Below are 17,711 nucleotides of genomic sequence, written 5' to 3' on the forward strand. Positions count from 1 at the left end.
AACTGAGTTTCCTCCATTAATGATTGTCATGCCCCATTCAATGGTATGGCAGAAGAATTTATAACTACAGGAAATTAAATTGAAATAAATTGACTTAAATTTCTCCCTCTCAGTTGAATGAAAAGTAGATATTCAATGAATGAAATGAATAAAAAGTAGATATTCAATATATTTTTTATTCTTATTTTAGTCTTGTTTTATTTAATAATTAAATTTTTTACCTTAATCGCGTGAACGGTTTTAGAACATGATACATAAATGCATTTTACACGGTTTTAAACGCACGGCTGAATGGTTTTAAAACATAAATGCATTTTACAAATTTTATGCTTGTAAATAAAATACATATATATTTAGGTATATTTACATTATTTTTTTCTTTTGTACCTTAAGGAAAACTGAGGCTTAAATCTAATTTATAAGAGCGTTAATTGCCAAAAAAGTTCGGCTACCGTGTAAATACAGAAAAGAAGAAAAACATGTTATTTTTTTTAAAGTTTATTTTTGGTAAAATGATCTACAATATGGTAATTTTAGCACCGATTTTATTTTGAGATTAAGCTGCATTTTCATAAAAAAGCAATAAATATTTCAGCGTCGCATGAAAAAAAAATCGATCCCATTGCTGTTGATTCTTATGTAAAATAGCCTGCATTTGAATGTAATCCCTGCTCCCCCCCCCTACACCGTTTTGCGAATATGCTTTCTAATTTTTATCATTTATTTTGTACATCCGTATTATTCGTCAACCATTTTCACCAATGTCGAACCCGAGTTATTTTGGTATATTTCAAATTTATTTTAATATAGTAATTGATTATAAAAACTACAAAATATAAAGATAACTTACTGCAAAAAATTAGATATCAAAATTTAAAAAATTTCCATGTTTATTTTCATATTATACCAAAATATTCAAAGGGATAGTAAGTAAGTAACTATTTTTTTATAACTTATTTCCATGAATCTGAGTTGGACAAATGTCTTGAAAATTTGGATTAAAATTGTTTCAGGAATTCAAGATCTTAGTTTCTGGCAACTAGCAGTCGATGAAAGCGGTTGAAAGTCTTTTTTTGCTGCATATTATAACGCAAAGAGTGAGAACGCTAAGACACGAATAGTTCAAAAGCGTATTGAAATTATCACAAATTATAAAAGCTTTCAAATAAGGAAATAAATCCAGAAGTAATCTTTACTACCTGACACACAAAGAAGAACGTAAAAACTTTAAAGCTAATTTACTTATTCACTTAAATGTCATTTAGAATTTTTTTTCACTGAATTCTTGGAATAAGAAACATTTCTATAAATTGTATAAAAATGTTTCATATTCGAAGACGAAATGTTTCTTATTTTGTTTTAAAGAATTATAATTGCAGAAAAACGACAAGAGCAGTAAAAACCAGTCTAAAAAATTCTCGATCATCGTAAGTAAACAGAAGTAAAACGGTATTTTTTGACTCACAATATTATTCATGAAAGAAAATACTATAAGCCATTAAAATAATAAACAAGCTGTCAAAAAAATTTATATACTAGCGTATTTTATAAACTTACAAACTTCTTGGAAATGACATTTATTGATAAATATAGTTCAAAACAAAGCAATTTAGTTTAAACTTGAATTAAATCGCGTTGAATCTCGCATTAAACAGGCCTCATGAATAATTTAGTATTTATTCAAAATAAGAAGATAAAGATAACTAAGTTGAGTGATGTTCAGCTATTAATTTCAAGCTGGTTTGGAAACCGGAGAACAACGGGATTAGTGAATTTGAATATTTACATAAATAATGATTAATAGGCGACTTTTCCTTAAGTCTTCTAAAGGCTTCTTCCTTTTATCAAATGTCTATTGTTTCCATTTTCACACTGTTTTGAATAAAGTGTGATAACTAGATTTATATAATAACATGATTTGGAGAATGCTTGTAGATATTACAAATATCAATATTTTATTTAATTTCATTAGAGAATATCTCCAATTGTTTATTGCAACCATGCGCTTTAATATAATTTCCTAAGAAATTGAACAAAAAAAATTTAGGAAATAATTAATAAAAATAATGATGCATTTGCTGCATTATCTTGTAAGTTTAATTTTAATTTTAAATATTGGTAACAAAATAACATAAGTTTAAATAACTTTTAAAAGATTTAACTTATTGATAATGATTAAAGATTTATTAAATAAAGTGTCAATTATTATAGCCAATGTGTATTAAGAGAAATCGTCCAATAGCCATCATCTACATTCCATAGTAGTCAAAATTGTAATGAAAAGTATGAAATAATAAAAGTATTTTACGAACATAATGGAATGTTTTTGTACAATTTTGATGAAGATAACAATTTTAGAAATAGGTTGTTTTTTTAAAATGTCGCAAATCAAAATTTGGAGTACAAAATCTACTACTTTATTCTTGTAATACATTACTTTTTGCAATGCTCGATTTTAAAACGAATAATAAAAATTATAGGTGAGCACTGTTAGTTTTTGATTTGGAAATGGTTACTAGTCTCTAGTATTAACTCTTTATTAGCGACATAAAACCTTAATTTTTTTATAAATTAACTTTAGTTCCCTTTTTTGTAGCACTTGATACCATCAATTTACAGAAGAGCGTTTATAAAATACTGCTTATTCACAAATGCGTACTTAACTAAATAAATAAATAAAAATTAAACAAGGGGTTCCATGCTCTCACTGCTATCAAAAACACATTTTAGCTTGCATTTAATAATCTCTTGATTGAGATTTAATTAACTGATCTGATTTTTCTTATGCAGAATGATATTATTTCAGAAAAGCATTTTATATTCAAATCTTTTTTTATACGAAAGTGTTAGCACGTTCACATGTCCGGAGGATACGGGGAAAATGGTCTTATGCATTTTAAGCCAATTTATTCTTATACCTATGTAAAAGCCAATACGAATACCGTTAGTGTTTTCTATGACTTAAATTTTTGTTTTTGAAATACTTTTATTATTTTTTTTTAAAATTTGATTTTTTATGATAAGGCGAAATGAGCAGTAATCTTAGCTCTACTATGTCACAGTAGGAATCACTAACTGCCATGGACAAGGATGCTCACCCTCGGAGAGTATGGATTAAGAAACATTCAGATACTCGCCAACACACAAGAAAAACAAAAAACGCTACGTTTTAAATATGTAGCCTAAATATGATTAGTATGGTAATATTTTTTGCAGAGTAGTTTAATTCAGATAAGATTGTCTTTAAAAAGACACATTCCTGAAAATCACCCTAAATAGCTTTTGATCTAATGATCGGATTTTCACTTTCCTGAACTCAATCCTAATGGTTCGCCGGGCTGCTCTCAAATATTCTAATAAGTTAGAGCAGACAAAATATTAAATTATGCAAACAGACACAGAAACTTACTTTTTCGGAATAAACATACAGTTTTTCAATGGATTCAGATTTTTGACTCCAAAATATAGGGATACAGACACAATATGGTTTTTATTAATTTTTATTATATATATGTTTTAAAATTCTGATTTAAAATTCAAATACTTATTTTTAAGCTACAAAAGCTGTACAAATCAAGTCAGTTTACTCACGATTTGTAAATATTTTATAACTTTTCTTATTAAAAATTTAGCAAACTTAATGGCAGTCATTTTATCTATTACTTCTTTATGTACACATGTAGTGCACTACACATTTTATAGATAGATGTATTGAATGTATAAGTCAAAGTTTAATACTTAATTTTACTTACTTAATTTTACTTTAATTTTACTTTCAAGAATTGAAAAATTCTTAGTCAATATCTGTAATTGTAAATTAAACTTGGTGACAAAAAAATAAAAATCTAACAATTGAGGAAACAATGTAAATAAAAATTACGATGCAAATCCATTAGCAACTTTGAAAATGAACACCGAAAGTTAAGGAAGATTCTCTTTGAGATGAAACCTAACACAGAGAAGAGTGTTGAACCATTATTGCTGCCAAGCCATAGTACTACTAAAATTTGCTAATGTTAATATGTACAATGTTTCCATTAAAATAAACTACATTACGAGACAATTATAAGTGAAAAATCAGTATTTTAACTTTCATAATAATTTATAAAATTATAAATTATTTGTGGACTTCTTTTGTCGTTTACTTGAATCGAGGTAATGAAAAACACAATGAAATAGCTTTATATTTAAATGCGGAATGTTACTTTCTATGATGATTTATATTTACAGGTTCATTCACTGTTCAAATAAATTAAATATCGAAATCTTACTTCATCAATATCTTCGCAAAAAGTGCCGTTTCCGGAAAAACCTTGAGGGCAAGGTCCACAAATATAACCTGGAGAAGTGTCGATGTTCACACACTGTACACCCTGCCAACATGGATTTTCTGAGCAGCGATTCGCTGGCTTGCAGCTCACGCCATCACCAGTATAGCCAGGTGGACATGGTCCACATCGATATCCAGTTTCCATGTCATAACAGGCTACACCTATTAAAATAAATAAAATTTATAAATATATGTAAATGCATAGTAAAATTGCAAATTGAGTGCAAAAATGCCCGTCTGATGTATATGTCTTTGTATATTTAGTATATTTGTGAACATTAATATTATAAATATTTCATAAATGACATGAATTTATATTCTGGGTGTTCTATAATTTAACCAACAAATCCAGATTGATGGTAAAAGCTTTCAAGATAAAATCTCATCGCAGAATATAGTGTCCCAAACCACGATTTTCGAATACCACTTTATTATTTAGAGATTTGAATGTTTAAGATTGAATGAGAGATTGATGAAAGATTGAATGAGAAGAATATTTATACTGATAGATTTCTTTCAAAAAAGTATGTGAGGGGGAGCAAATGCATATTAAAATATCGACAATTGTTTCATTTCCAACGGCAATTTTGTAATTTACATTCTAAGCCAATTTTTTTATTTCCTTTTCTGTGGATCAGGTTTTCTAAATCCCGGGGTGCTGGAAGTATAGAAAGCCATTTTTCATATCTATGGGATACGTATATTTATTGGTATTAATTTTTCAAGCTTCAGAAATTTTTTTTGATAAAACAGAGTTTCAAAGATAGCTACACTAATTTGTTGTTATTTTGTTACTGAATGCCTACAAATAAAAAGTTGCAATTGAAATATACTTAGCCAGAACGAAGTTCGGCTAAGTATATTTATATATCTATAGGTATTTTTCATATAGGTATTTTTCATATAGGTATTTTTCATAAGAATATCTATAGGTATTTTTCATATAGTTGTTAAAATTCACACTTAACCTTGAAGAGGTACAACTTGTGCTGCTTCAATTTTCTTAAATACGCATTTTGATCTGTGCTCAGTTTTTTAAATGCACATTTCGGTTAATGCCTAATTCCCCAAACGTGCTTTTTGAGCTATTTATAACTCACCAACAAACAGCTCAATAGATTTCATTAAGTTTTTCTTAGACTTTCATTAAAAATTGTAGAAATAAAGAACATAAAAGTCAATTCATTAAGTAGTACAGTTTATAAAGAAATGACTTTAATTCTGCCCAAATAATTTTTGTAATTAACTTCAGAAAAATGTTGCAATGATCTTAGCAACCTATTTCTTGATTAAACTTTCAAGACTAGATTTACCAAAGTGGAGCAATTGACCTCTAAGGTCAAAAATCCAAATCCGTTTATAAATAAATTTTAGTTTATCAAGAAAAATTAAATTTTAGATCTCATTTTGTAACTTTATTACCAACACTAAATAATTAGCATAAGTTAAATTGATGAATTTTTACTTTAAAATTCTATATTACGTTCAAAATTTATTCAGATAATAGCATTTTTTCATTTGAGCAATGAATATATTACTATGAATTGGATAAAAAATAGAGATCTATTGTTTAGTCTGATTGCAAAAGAGTTAACAATTCAATAATAATAAGAAATATTGTTTAATGTTTATTTATCACTTTCGTAAGAGTAATATATAGATTCCTGAAATATACTTTCTTAAGCTTCTCAAAAGATAGATGTTAGTAAAAGAACTTATTTTCTTTATTCACACACCTTTATGTGTTTTTTACGTATTCTTCAGAATGAAAGAACTCCCGAAAAGAAAGTTTCCTGCAAAAGTATGAGAATCGGGAAACGGATACTCAGTTTCTTTTTTTTCCATCTTTTTATAATATTTCCTTTATTTTCTTTCGCAAACAGCGCTTGGAAGTAATAATAGTGTTCGCTATAATGCCAAAAAAACTAAATAGGAACAGTTTCACGTAAATAATATTGCAAAAGCTTTTAGAAGTAACAAATCTCCGTTTTTCTTCCAATTCTTTTTATGGAGCTTCCTTTTCGCACTAAGCTAAATCTTGCGAGTTATTTTTCTTTTTTATATTTGATTAAATTGTTCAACGAATCAGAACTCAATGAAAAATAGAGTTTAATACATAACCATGCGCTAAATATTTCATAATAAAATATTGTCTCCAAAATACAGTTTATATATTTCAAAAATATATGTAAGTTCAGAATAGTATATAGTTTAGTTTCATGCGTATATAGTACATGTGTACATGCATGAAAATATTTATGCTATGACACACCAAAAGCCGACCAGCCTGTGTAGGGGTCAGGGAACTGGCCTTGCATCAGAAAGGTTCTGGGTTCGAATCCCGGGCAAGGCATGGATGTTCCTTCATTCTCTGTATCTGTCCTTACTGTGGGAGTAACGTTGGCCCACCTAATATGGTGCCCCTGAAAGAGTGGTCAACAAATCCGCCCTTCAGATGCCTGAATCTGCCCTTCAGATTTTTCGAAGTACCTTTCCTCATCATCAAACAGAACAAAAACAAGACTAAACGAACAAAGTCTAAACAAGACATTGCTATAGTTTTTCTTGGCAGAATATTTACATATAAATCTTTACACTGTGGTAAGTGACATTTTTTTATGAAAAATTATGAATTGAAAACTTTTAATTTTTTAAAAAGTTATCATTTTTGAGCGAAAATTCAACTGAAAAAGTGCGTATTCCAGTTTACGCTATAACATTATCACAGTATATAACTGATATAATCTGAAATATCCCCAAAACATTTCAAAGCGATAAAATATTTATCGATGATAACTCAGAAAAGATACACCGAAAAAGGTAAGTTTTAGTATTATTGATACATGCCCCACCTATTACCCCCAAGAATATTATTTACAATTAGATTACAAAAGTTTAATGACACAAGTCGGATACAATTGCGCTGCGATAAACTCACAAGAAACTTTAAATTCTGTATCCAAAGTAAAGCAATCAAACCTGGCAAAAAGTTTACCTGTCAGATTGTTTGTTCCGTAACATATTCCGGTAAAAATAGGTTTTACAGTAAAAGGTATTAGCAGCCTAAGTGAAGGGGTGTCGGGATTGGAGGTCACTGAAAAGATTTTTACTGATCTGTTAATATTGTCTGACCATTCGGTATATTTCTAACATTTCATATTTTCCTCTTTATTTATTATTTAAAAAAAGTAAAAGAAATTTTTGTACGTTTATTTAGCTTTTTTAAACAGCGATGACAAAAAGTATGATTAAGTATAGTTTTAGGTATCCATTTCACAATTTCGTCTTAAATAAATCTAATCCCCTCATTGCTATTGTCAATCACTCGTCTTCGTACTCGTATTTACAAATTCATACAAGCCAGTTTCATCCGAAATGGAAATAAATAAATTAGCTTATAATAACAGATTTTTGGATCAACCATCAAAGAAATTAGTAAACACAGTATTGTTCAAATTGTGAACATTTCATGAATGCATAAAACATTAGTTAGTTTTATTCGATCCGAGAGCAAAATTACAGAACATAAAATATTCAATACTTTATCGAACTAAGATGAACTACTTTTCTCCTCCTACTATTGAATTTATTTACCTTTATCTAAAACATGAGTGGCACTTGCGATTTTCCGAATTATTGTTGTGACCCTCGAATTGCAAAAGGTTGAAGACCCTTAGAATAAAGTTAAAAAATATGCACTATTTGTTGATTTTATACTATAACAATCGTACTTAATTTCTAAACTGCAATCATATTTTTTTATCACCTCATCATTGATTATCAGGTAGTTTTTAGGTAGTAAATAGGTGCTTATTAGTTTTTCAATATGCATTTATTTAAAGACAAACCTGCACCTATTTTTTCATAATGTCAAACTGTTATTATTATTTTTTTTCTGTCGTGTCTATGACATAGCCGAATCAAATGTTTTCATACGTCTTGATTACTGCTTCTGCGATTTGCTTGATATTATCGTCATAAAGGTCTATCAATGACGCCAAGACTCATATTTCTCTCAGATTAGCACTCACTGCTGGACACTCAAAGATGTGGCATGGTGTCAGCTGCGTATCTGGGGAGTTTTCACAATTCCTATACACTTTCCTGCCCTCTCTGTCTATCTTCATGCCTCTGTGGTGATTGGTTCTCAGCCTGGCTATAGTTTTTGTTGTGGATCTATCTACATTTATATTACAAATCATGTGCTTCGTTGGAATTGGTTTTTCTCTTAGTTTAGATTATCGATTGCATTTGCATCTTGGATGGAGACATTCCAGTCATTAAGGTTGAGATTTCTGGCATCTTTGGCTAATTTATCTGCATTTTCATTGCCTGCAATGTCATCTTGTGCTGGTATCCACTGAAGAGTACAGGCTCTGTTTAAGTCCTGAAGATCATAAAGATTTGAAATGATTTCTTAGGTGATAGAAGGTTATTATCATTAAACCTATTTCTACCGACTGTAGACGATACAAATAAGAAACGAACTTTTATCCTGATCTTCAATCTTTATTTGGTGAATCTATACATCACAAACTTTTAAAATTTATCAAGATCATAGGAAGGACTTTATTATCTGCTTTAAGAATACAGCATAGTTTGACCTAGAGACCAGTTTTTAACCTAGCTTCAGGCTCTTTTACATACTTAAACAATACGGCATAATACAATAAATTTGAGTAGTTTTTTTATGTTCAAGTATTCTAGTCCTTTCGATATAGAAATTTACTTTACTAAAAATGAATGTGTTTCTCTGTATTTTCAGACCTGAAAAGGAATTCGATATTACAGAAACTTCTTAAGTATCGAAAAATTGCTATGAAATATCCTTTCGAAACTTTTATTAAATTCTTGCTGATCTGAAACACATTTTTAAAAAAGTTAAAAATGCGTATATATATATATATTTGAAAGTTTATTTAACAGTTTTTTTTTCTTTCAAACTTATGTTCGTAAGAAATATAATGCTCGAGGTGCTGAGATCTATAAACTAAATTTCATTTTTTTTAAAGAAAGAACACGAAAAAGAGTAAATATTTTAGAGCTTTTAGGTCTTAAAGGTATTTTTTGTAAAACCTTTTTTATCTTATGTTCTAAAATAAAAGAAATTCAACTTAAAGTCTTTTTTTTCAATTCTGTATTAATCCCTAAAATGCATTTTTATTCGATGAAGTTAAAATATTTACCAGATATTCGATACCATTGTTTTGGTCCATTGTTTTTCTAATAATCTCCTATGTCTACATAATAAAGACATTGTCTATACAATAAAGATATATAATAAAGACGTTGTAAAGGCAGATTCCACCCGAGGTGGTATAATCTGAAATTAAAATTTGCATGAGTTTCTTATGAATATTAATAAAATTATTTTTATAGTTCAAATTTAGTACTAAGATAATTTGGTTACTGGTTACTACAGATTTATAAAATACTTTTTTGACAAATATCTATTAATTTTATACGTCAAGCGCATAATAAAATTATATCTCTATAGTAAAGCACATTCATTACTATATTTTATGCGCCATTTTGTCAAAACAAAAAAAATGCATAGTTACATTGTTTATCATACTGTTTTAATTATGATATACTCAAAGTAAGTAATGAAACATGAATCTCTCAAGATATATTTGAAGCAACTAATATGCATAAGATAAGTTTCCAGATTTAAAATTATCTTTTTTTAATTTTCTATTTTAAATTTTAGTAACTTATACTTTTTATACATTATACAGCCATTTATATTTACCTATTTTTCAGTTATAAATTCGTACTACAACTATACTAAATGTAATCAAAATTTAAATTTTTCAGAAACATTTCTGCCATTCGATTTCAAAAAACGCGTCAGTATATTTTATTCTAATTCTTTTATTTCAAAAGACTATTTTCAAAAAGTAAAAATAAATAATAAATAAATTATTAAACTTCAATGAACTAAGAAATTTTAATTTAGTTTAGACCCTAATGAATGCTGAATTTTAATGAAGTGAAGCCAAATGCGTCAGTTTGATAACTTAATAGTTTAAGTTTCGTAATTTGGTCAGAGTTTCGAACTCAAGCTTTTCCAGAAACTAAATCTGACATAAATTCCAAAAAAAAACCCCAGATAATTACGACAGATTCTTAGGTTATTTTTAGGTAGGGTCGTAGAATCCTTAATTATTTAATAGTGAAAAATAATGAGAAGATTCAATTATGATATCAAAGCAAAAAGTATCTGTGATACTGGACATTTTGTGTAAGTAAATCAAACAGATGATTATGATACAAGCTCTTACCTTGATAGCATGGTCGGTCATTGCAAGTAGTTACTTTTTCACATCGCACTCCATCACCAGAATATCCTCTAGGACATGATCCACAACGGAATCCGTCAGCAGAATCAGCACACTGTACACCGGGATAGCATGGATTATCACGGCAATGTTTGTGTACTGCAACAAAAGGAAATACACATTACATATGAAATCAGTAAAAAATATAGTTTCTATTGGAAACTTGATTATTCAGGGGGGTTTTAATGGCAAGGATACAGATTTAGTTTTAATTTAATATCAGTTTTAAGTAGAAAATATCACTTAAAAGCGATGAGCGTAGTTAGTTATCTTATCAATAAATTAAAACAGAAATTTTTGAAGTAAATAAAGCATTGAACATTAAATGTGATTTGCATAGTTGCTTTTTAGACTTGAAAGACGATTGGGCCCATTTTGGATCATTTGGTTTCTTATTTCTTTATAATTAAAAAAAAACTTACTGAAAGTATTGAGTATTTCTTTTTATAACTTGATCCAATTCTAGTACCTATTTAATTATGCGTTAGCCTTAATAACGTATTTATAGGACCTTATATTTAGAATGACTAAGATATTGTGTTGTGTACTCCATAGCCCCAAGTCGGTTTATGTATAAGGTAACTTTTAGAAGGTTTAAGGTACAACCAGCATTATTAAAAGAAACAAGATTATTTCAACATATCTGCATAGGCATACATCGTTATTCAGTCTTTCTATTGCTAATAAATGCATAATTGTCATTTTTTTTCCAGAAAATTTATGCAAAAATATTTTCTGAATTGAGATTAATTCATTAAAAGAACATTTATCTTATTACCTAAAATGTATTTGGCTTTTAATTCTATTTTTTGGGGCGAAGGTAGATGATATTTTCATAATTTTTCCTTAATTGAAAAATTTGGCCAAACATTTGAATTTATATACTTATAAATAAACCGATATGTAAGTTCTGAGTTTATAACTACAAATAAATTTAATCTAAAAAGATAGAATGAAAGAATATATAGAACGCGAAAGGGAAAGTGACTCCTCGTTGTTGGCCTTTTTTTCTTTACCACACAATAACCATTAGTCTTACACATATAACTAATGTAAATAAAGCACTTTATTATAATTATTACTTGTAACTGAAGTCATCAGTAGATTACGGCAAAATAATTGGTGGCTTCTCCTCGACATTTTAAAATCATTCTGGTGGGAAGTACACTTCCCATGGCTTTTAAAGGGTTAAATTAAGAATATTTTTCCCTTTAAAATCCATCCCTTTTTGTGATGTAAAGAAATGAATTCGAAACAATGATTTTTTATTGTGTGCAAAACTTTAAAGCAAACTCAAACACAATTTTCACCAAACACAACTTTTAACATGTAGGCCTCATTCTTATAACATCATATAAAGTCGTAGAAAGAAAATAAAAAAAATGAAAAATAATTTGTATTTATTGTGTGTCTCGGCATTTGTTAACAGTACCAAAGCACTAGAATTTCATTTTGCTATTTTCGATGTTATGGTATTACTTTATTCCAGCAATATGAAAAAAATCATTTTTTTAAAGTCTCATTCTCTCGAAAATCTGAAAATTTAATCTCCTGCTTACGATGCATAAAATTTACTTATCGTCTTAAAAATAGTTAAATAAAAAAAATTTGATTCACTTTTTACTTTTTCAGAAATATTCCTTCATTGTAATTAGCTTAAAAAATTGAGTTTTCTTTAAAATATATGACAGCACTTGAGTTATTTTTTCTTGTAGGATACAGTAAGAATAATAACTTTAGATACCTTTTTTTCAGTTTATTTCCTAGCAAACAGAATTTGACAAATGGGAGAGTATGACAAAGGTCAATAGCTACTAGTACGACAGAAATGATAGATGGAGTTATGTTGACGGATTATTTGTCACCAAAATCTCAAGACATCTCCGAGGATCAATTTTAATCTTTTGGCTCATCTTATACTCTGTTAACTCGAGACAACTTGTATATTGCTGATGGTTTCTTATAAATTGAAGAAATTGTAGGTAAATAGGTCCCATATAACAGTGGAATTAGTAAATTAGTAAAAAATAATAAGGATTTAAAATCTAACAGTTACTTAAAATAAACAAGCTCTTTATCAATATAAAGTATTCTTGCATGCATTCTTAAAGCGTTAATTTGAAATTTGAAATATCTTTAATTTATAAATATGTTTCAATTGTAACATTCATAAAGAATTTTAGATCTTACTATGGATTGGAATAAAAGATCTAGCGTTTAAAATACCATCTATTATACTTGGAAATAATAATAATTTATTTTATAAGGAGCGTATTAAGTTTGGAAGATTACAATAGCATAATATAATATTATATAATTATAAAAAATACATTTTTCACAATCGACTTATACAATTATATATCGTGTTACATTTCAGCTTTTAAACAAAAAAAAATTTTTTTGAAAAATAACTAAAGCTTATTAAATAATTGTTTTTAAAAACACATTTGAAAATATTATGTTCAACAACTTATGTTCGAATCTTCAAAAACTGAAATCAATAACTTCTCATAATACACGTTTGGGATTTTTTTTCGTTTCGATTCAATTTTGGTACCAAAATATATAAATTTCATTTTTCGTTAAAAGAATAAAGCTGGTTCTTGAATTTATTGTGAAGATATATCTTAAAAGACGATATTTAATAAAAAATTCCTATAAATGACAAACCGTTAAACCAATTTTGTCAAAACTAAATCACTCGTTAGCTTAACTTTCAAAGGCTTATGTTTATTTCCCATTAATATTTTACTAAACATTCCTTTTCAAGCATCAACGCAGAAACTACTTAATCCCAATCACGCTTCAAATATCTTAAATAAAAGGTTATATTTATGAAGGAACAGAGCTGCTAACTTTTAAATATTCAACCAAGAGAATATTTCACCACAGTTAAACTTCCCTGTTAGAAGTATCACCGGCTTTTGGAAACCCTATTAAAGCTTGTTCACAAAGCAGGAATTATACGAAGATCTTCCATGCGAAGATGCGCAAAAGCACTTTTGGAATCTTGATTCCCAGTAAAGCTGGCCAGACCGGGATGTATATGAGTGGGCATTAGGGTCCCTGGACCTTAATGGGGAAGTTTAATTGGGACTTGGGAAAGTTTTCGCGCAAACGTGCTCCCTCCCAAACCGCATGGGAAATTTCGTGAACAGAATGGATAAAGTCTGTCTTCTAATAGGTGGGCTGTAATTGCTATATTTATGAATCGTTTGCTGATAAGAAAACGTGTTCATTGTAGGGCTATCAAATTAGGAGTTATGAAGCGATGTCTTAATTTGAGATAGTCGATCGTGATCGTTCATTAAATCATTTAATTAAGTTAATTAGACGTATTGTTAGTCTTGCTTTCCTCACAAGTTAATTAGAAAAATAATTAACAAAATATGATACATAGTTTCGAACCGAAGAATGGGGTCAAACTGGACTATGTCACGAAATCAATCTAAACGTTTTCATGCACATTTCAAAATTATTTTAAACTTTTTTTCCTATTGTATTTTTTAATAAGTCATTTTATTTTTTCCTACACAAATTATGAGGACTTGATATAATTGTTAAGTTTAACTGTATTTATCTATCCCTTAATGTTATTTTTATATTTCATACCAGCGTTAAACAGCCGATCAAATTTTGAATTTGCTATGTGAAACTCAGTAGCCTTGTTATTTTGAACCCAATCCAGAAGACAAGGAAACTTCTGGATCACGCATTGGAACAAACTAGTGTTCGTGGAGGACTTTTTGATGGAAACCCGCACTTGCATTACATGAAGAGGAAAATCACAAAAATCTCCCATAATTAGCTCGACGGGAAGGGGACTCTAACCCATGATCCGTCTACCACTGAAGATATTTTATATCAGCACTGTAGTCGATGTGAACCGGCAGCAGGATTCGTATCAACCAGCCACAGCTGATATTTGAAACTAGCCAACCTCAAAGGGAGACAAACGCTCCATCCCATGAGCAGTTGCTGTTTGCTATACATTAATAAACGTGAACTGCATTGTTCAGATAAAGAAATTATTAAATGCTGTTCCAACTAAATTTGAAATAAAAGAGGAAATATTATCAGTGCCCTCAAGGTTGTGGAACCTGTGCTGACCTAGATCCGGCAAACTTTTTGATACACACAAAATATGAGAGCTACTTATTAATCATATCGATGACTTCATTAATTAGACCTATTCTTAAAGCTTAATGATAAGTTTTTTTAAGATGGACTTTATAGAAATGTTAGGAAAAAAAATCGAAAAAATAAAAGAATAAATCTTCAGGTTTTTTTCCGACCATTTGTAAGATGTAAATTTGTAGATACTTATCACGAGATAGGAAAGCTAAGGAATTATAGAATGATAAGACACACTTTCTTTTTAAAGGAGACTCTTTTGCATTGAACTGGTCCTTGAGATTGTTGCAATATAAACGATTTCCATGCTTAACGGATATTTATTAAACATGAGAACAGACAGAAACATTTCTATGTCAGCATGGAAATCGTGGTATAATTCTATAAAACCACTCGTCTAAAAAAACTCTCCCAAAATAATTAAAGAATGTAAATTATCAATAAGCTCTTCTAAATAAATACACAGAGGTTATGCGAAAAACAGTCATCAATGTCAGAAGTGGTCAAAACTATTAAAGAAAAGTTGCGAGAATCATACCGTAAATAGTTAAAAGGCAACAAGATCAATCGTATAACAGACCATTTAATAAAATCAATTTTAATATATGAGAATTTCAAAGTATGAAATTATTATTTATTAATTTCATAACTAAAATTTTATATATTGTAATGACGTTAAAAAGTGACAAATAATATAAGTAGTTAGATAAAAGACAGTGGAGTTCGGCATTCAGGGAATATTTGAAAATATATTTTTTAGGCACGAAGTGAAAGATTTAAAAAGTTAACTTTTGTTAATAGGTGTAGATCACTACATTCTCGAGATCTTCCTTATTTTTAAAGATAAGCCATGGGATTTATGCTGTCTGAACTGTAGACTAGATTTCTGTTTCTTACATAAACAATAAACACAATAAGGTTGTCTAAACAGTTCGTGAAACAGTAAAATACGTAAAAAGTAAAATTAACATTAAAGTATCCTAACTTTGGACTGCTCTCTTGACCAAACTATTGAGATCATATATTTCTCAGATTGCCAAATCCATCGAAAATAAATATGTTTATTCTGAAAAAAATTAGTTTCTCTGTGTGATTTCGTTACTTAATATATGCAATAACTAATTAGTATACTTGAAGACACCCCTTCGAATAATTAAGATAGAGTCCCAGAATGTGTAAATATGATCTTTTGGTCAAACGCTGTTCAAGGTGGTACGTTTATTGTTCCTTTTTTAGCACTGCATATTCACAGACATTCCTTCAATTTTTAAAATACTAAAATTTACGGCTAAAAATGATTTCATTTTTGTAGCACGAAAACCCTTATTAGTAACCCATGGGATTAACTGACTTGAATATACAATACAATTATGTGTGTAGCTCTAATTTAGGGTTAAAATTAGTAGTTATTGAAATTAAAAATATAATTCTGTAAAACACTTAATGCTTAGTTTGGCATTTTTATTAATTTCACACTGCAATTTTTTAAAATCAGTTAATTTGTTTTCATGTATAAAAATAAAAACAATTATATATTAAAATGCTCGTTTTTCCCTCCAATTTGTAATTATAAAATGACATTTTTAAAATATAAAAAATATAATAAAATACAATAAATATAATTAAAAATATAGTGCTGGATTTTTTTCACGCAATTAAATATTAACAGGAAATATTAATTATTGTTAAAAAAATAAATGTAATTACTTGAGATTGAGTATGATTAATGTTTATTCATTATTTTGACATTCGTGTTCTAAAATACAACTGCACTTTTTCATTTGAAATCATAATAAAATAAGCAATAAAATAATGTATATAAAACTATCGATACACTTTAATATTCGTCTTTTATCAGTAAATATCCTCCACTAAGGTTAGATGGTGCCGATTTCTAATTACTGAATCAGCAGATATGAATTTCACAAAATTGCCTTTTCGTTTCTGGTAAACCGCGTTTAACACCAGGTCCGCTCATTTTGAATTCAGCGATATCAGACATTCTGATGGCTATCTTGTAGAACAACAATTACAGTTATACCCGAGGCAGTTCTTAGCATTCGATACCTAGGATAGGTTGCGAAGTTTTGCATCGATATGCATAAGTAAACGATAGTAATAACACGTAATCGCGAAGAGGAAATATTGCTTTCCGCCTTTATAAGTAATAAAATATGTAGATATAAAGCTGCATTTGGATAATGAGAAATTTCTATAGATGGAATACATTTACCATGAAAACATTCATTCTTTGAAAAATAACTTTCATTACTAAAATAACTACACACTTCAAAGTGACATATTTATTTTTGAAATAATTTCATCCGTATAATATATCAGAAATGTAACTTTATTATATTCAGCCATTGAAATATGTCTTATTTAGAGAATTCCAGACAATAATGGATTTAAGTAAGGTTGTAATGTCAAAAATATTAAAATATACTATTTTTAATAGATTATTGATGCCCGAGATACAATTATTTCATTCAAAGCCTATGCACTGTGTAGAATCATTTTGTGCTCTTATCCTAAATAATGTATAAAAAGCTTGCAAATCTTCTATAATACGTTTAATTATTTTTTTTAAATTTAAAGAACTCAAAAAATTTAAGTTTCAAATTTTTGAAACAAGGGAAAATGATGTGTTTCACTGTTAAAAATTTTGGTTTACTTTGAAATCGAAAAGGCTATAGTTTATTTCCAGTATATTTTGCTATTTAAAAAAAATGTTTAAAAAAATTACTGTTTAAAAAAATTACAAACTAAACTAAACTCAGTGGCGTGACAGCCCATAGAGGGCCAAGGCCTACTGTGCCCATCTCAGTTTTCTTGACCTTGGGTTCTGGGGTGCAGGAGCAGATGTTCTGGTCAGGTGGTCAGCCGAACTCGGAACCCCCAGTGTT

The 17,711-nt window shown here is 28.7% G+C and overlaps 1 protein-coding gene across 1 annotated transcript in view; it reads right to left on the reverse strand.

The window, feature by feature from the left end:
• LOC107441319 (cartilage oligomeric matrix protein-like) overlaps positions 1-17,711 on the reverse strand; it is a 301,899-nt gene that overhangs the window by 70,822 nt on the left and 213,366 nt on the right. The window contains exons 7-8 of the mRNA XM_043046110.2: positions 10,615-10,770; positions 4,272-4,492 (exon numbers count right to left, since the gene is read on the reverse strand). Of these exons, the coding sequence (XP_042902044.1) occupies positions 4,272-4,492; positions 10,615-10,770 (377 nt within the window). The remainder of the gene's footprint in view (positions 1-4,271; positions 4,493-10,614; positions 10,771-17,711) is intronic.

This window comes from Parasteatoda tepidariorum, chromosome 3 (assembly GCF_043381705.1).
Source record: "Parasteatoda tepidariorum isolate YZ-2023 chromosome 3, CAS_Ptep_4.0, whole genome shotgun sequence".
Taxonomy (NCBI): Eukaryota; Metazoa; Arthropoda; class Arachnida; order Araneae; family Theridiidae; genus Parasteatoda; species Parasteatoda tepidariorum.